Source organism: Gastrolobium bilobum, unplaced genomic scaffold (genome assembly GCF_033153095.1).
Source record: "Gastrolobium bilobum isolate Gb01-03AN ecotype WA unplaced genomic scaffold, APGP_CSIRO_Gbil_v1 utg132061, whole genome shotgun sequence".
NCBI lineage: Eukaryota > Viridiplantae > Streptophyta > Magnoliopsida > Fabales > Fabaceae > Gastrolobium > Gastrolobium bilobum.
Window position 1 is genome coordinate 26,941 of NW_026897278.1, and position 3,342 is coordinate 30,282.

At 32.0% G+C, this 3,342-nt stretch overlaps 1 protein-coding gene across 1 annotated transcript; it reads left to right on the forward strand.

Annotated features, from left to right (window-relative positions):
- Window positions 1-236: 236 nt before the first annotated feature.
- Window positions 237-1,239, forward strand: LOC133305693 (uncharacterized). The gene is made up of 2 exons (XM_061505932.1): window positions 237-590; window positions 679-1,239. Exons 1-2 carry the CDS (start codon window positions 237-239, stop codon window positions 1,237-1,239), a joined length of 915 nt encoding a protein of 304 aa, XP_061361916.1.
- The last annotated feature ends 2,103 nt before the right edge of the window (window positions 1,240-3,342 follow it).

Below are 3,342 nucleotides of genomic sequence, written 5' to 3' on the forward strand. Positions count from 1 at the left end.
TCTGGGTGTACTGCATGTGAATTTTGACACGTAGGCACTCACAAGTATTGGATTCTTATTACTTCAGAATTCATACCATTTCTTCCCCATTGCTTCTGTAAAACTTTTAGTAACTTAGTGGTTCATAGTTCATACTATGTTTAATTAAATGGGGATAATAAAATCAACTTAAATGTTATGATGTGTGCATTATTATATTGAACTGTTTGTTTCAATTTTTTTGTCAGCGTGTAGAAATGGAGCACTGTGATCCGCAAGTACACAGAAGGGATATGAAAAATAAAGGAAGAAATGTTGTGTGGTCAATTGCAATGGATAAATGCCTAATTGAAGCTCTGGTTGTTCAAGCAAAAAATGGAAACAGAATTGACAAATGTTTCAGTGAAAATGCATATGTTGCTGTCTGTGTAGCTGTAAACACTCGTTTCAACTTAAATTTGAATAATCAGAAAATTATCAACCGTCTGAAGACACTTAAGAAGAGGTATAAAGTAATAAAAGATGTGCTAAGTCAAGATGGTTTCTGGTGGAATCCAAATACAAAGATGATCGAGTGTGATCGTGATGAGCTTTGGAAGAGATATGTTTCGGTGAGTCTATCTTTAATCTTTCCCAGTTTATGAATGTTATGCATTAATTCAAAATACCTATTCTAGTGTTCTCTAATTCGTTGGATAGACACACCCTGATGCAAAAGGATTTCGCGGAAAGCAGATAGATATGTATGATCAGCTTAAAGTTGTTTGTGGGAATGATCAAGCTCCTGGTCGTTGGGCTAAGATGAAGGGTGATAAAAATCAAGTGGACATGAAGAACTGTGAAGATGAATCAGCCTCATTTGCATCTCCCAGTTCAGAAAACATGAGTGAGACAGATGGAACTGAGTCTTACAGTGTGCCTCCAGAGTATGGTCAGATACCGGAGCCTCCTGCGGTTCAACCTCTGAGACAACTTCCCAAACGTCCTTGCAGTTCAGATGCTCTTCAGGATGCATTGATGACGGTGGCATCAAGCATACAACGATTGGCTGATTCAATGGAGCACAGCAAATGCACAATTGATGCTGCAGAGCTATTTCAGGCTGTGATGGAGATAGATGGGTTGGAAGAGGGAAAACAGATGTATGCATTTGAATATTTAAATGTTGATCCTGTCAAAGCCAGAGCTTTCCTGACTTACAATTCTAGGATGAGAAAGATATACTTGTTTAAACAGTTCTGGTGGTGGAGGGGAGGGTGAACAGTGTATTGAACATTTTGGTGTATAGAATATGGGCTTTACTTCTCTCATATAGTAGGAGAAAAGTTGGGCCCACCAATTTTTTTTTAAAAAAAAAAAAAAAAAAAACACATCTTTTTATGTGAGTGTAACATAAGAGATGAATCTCATACAACATGAGAATATAATTTCACATAGAATATAGGGATTCTGCTGAATGGATGTTCTCATTTATTAATATGTTTTAAGGTGAATGAGGGTGAACCTTAGAGCAGCGGTAAGATAGCTACTTGGGATCTGAAGGTCGCGGGTTCGAGTATGGAAAACAACCTCTTTATCAAAATGCAAGGATAAGGCTGTGATCAATGTGTTTTTGTGATTATAATATATTACAGGGTTATATTAGTCTTTATCATTATAATTTTTTAATCTTATAACCTCACATCGACGTCGTTTTGAGTTCACTGGAGATAATTTTATTCCGGGATAATTTATATTTCCCATTATTAAATATAAGAAATAATGGATGATTTGAAAAGTTGCATATATAATTCTCATTCTATTTTTGTATTTTAAAATGTTCCAATATCTGTATGTATTATACAGAAAACGGCCTTAAGATGCATTTAAGAACATCAGTAAATACATATTTGTCTAAAATGAAAAGAATGAGATGGCAAAATCTATAGAAGCTAACGTGTTAGCGTGGGTAAGAAATAAAGATGATTAAAAGTGATGTTTTACATTCATTATTCCATTCTATTTATAAAAAATTAAAAGTGAATTTGTTTCATTCCCAAATGAATTTTACTGTATTACTTGATTAAATTTTTCTAACTAACGCTCACACAATATATTGTTGAGTCTTATTATTCTATTATTTTCTTTAAATTTTTTAACATAATGTTTATTTGTCTTCAATATTTATTATTATTTTATTTAAAATATGTTCTTAATTGTTAAAGTAAATTAATAAATACGCTACCATTACCATCCAATATAATAAAGTTCAATTGAGAATTAAAAAAATTATAATAAAAATGAAATATTATGCAAATTAATTTTATTAAAAAAATGAATGGAATAATAAAAAAAAACCATATTAGGATATAAGGGTTGGTAAGAAAAAAAAGTAGTAATGATAGAATATAATGAAATAGTTTTAAAAACGACAACAATAATAGGATTTAATATTGATAAGAAAAAAAGATTAATCAATTATTATTAATAGTACATAGCCATACAATAAAATTATCTTGACAAGTAAAAATAATTTCTAATAAAACTAATAAATATTAAAATAAGAAATAGACGGGTAGAATAACTAGTGTATACGTAAAAGTAGTGCGTATACTAGTAAGTGAGTAAACAAGGAGGATAGCTTAGTTGTTATGTAGCATTAAGCCAGCATTTTGGAGATTTAATTAATTTTCTTAAATGTACCAAGTCAACATATAGTAGGAAAGCATTGTAACATCATTCATGTGAAATATGTTCATACTAGAAAACTAATATCATTTTGGGGTGTATGAGGTAACTAACACTACATTTTTACCAAAATAAAATTGGAGAAGTTAGCCTAAGTTTCTTCAATTATAGACCCAACTTCTTAAATTAAACGAAGATGATGGGAATAGTAATACACAATTTTGCATCATTTGACAATTTTTCCCTGTTAATTGTTGTATGTAACAGCAATAAGTTTGTTTCTTCACAGGTTCAAATTTGAGAAATAGTCTTTTTGTAAAAATGTAGGATAAGGAGTTTGAGGATGACTACATGGAAATAAAAAATCATAGACCACAAATTAAAAGATGAATTTCACTAGAAAACCAAAAACAACCATCAAGACAATCATTCCAAGTACTACATAGAATACGCCACATCCTCTTTAGTTTCCAAGACAAACAAAAACTACATAGGAGGAGAGGTAACAAATTGCCTGGAAACACTGAATATGTCTTTCCCAGCAAAATGAGTGGTCCACTCTCGCAAGCCAGACGTTGTTGAAGTTTCCTTAGCCATGCTAACATTTTGCAATCCAGTCATGCATGAACTGGCCATCCTATTATTGCCAGAACTGTTTCTCAACATTGATGAGAGTCCTACTCCTACCCACAATCC

Excerpts from the sequence above, each read along its gene's own strand:
- LOC133305693 (XM_061505932.1), top strand. The coding sequence starts at position 237 with ATGGAGCACTGTGATCCGCAAGTACACAGAAGGGATATGAAAAATAAA. Across the intron at positions 591-678 it reads TTTGGAAGAGATATGTTTCG|ACACACCCTGATGCAAAAGG; the intron begins GTGAGTCTATCT and ends TTCGTTGGATAG.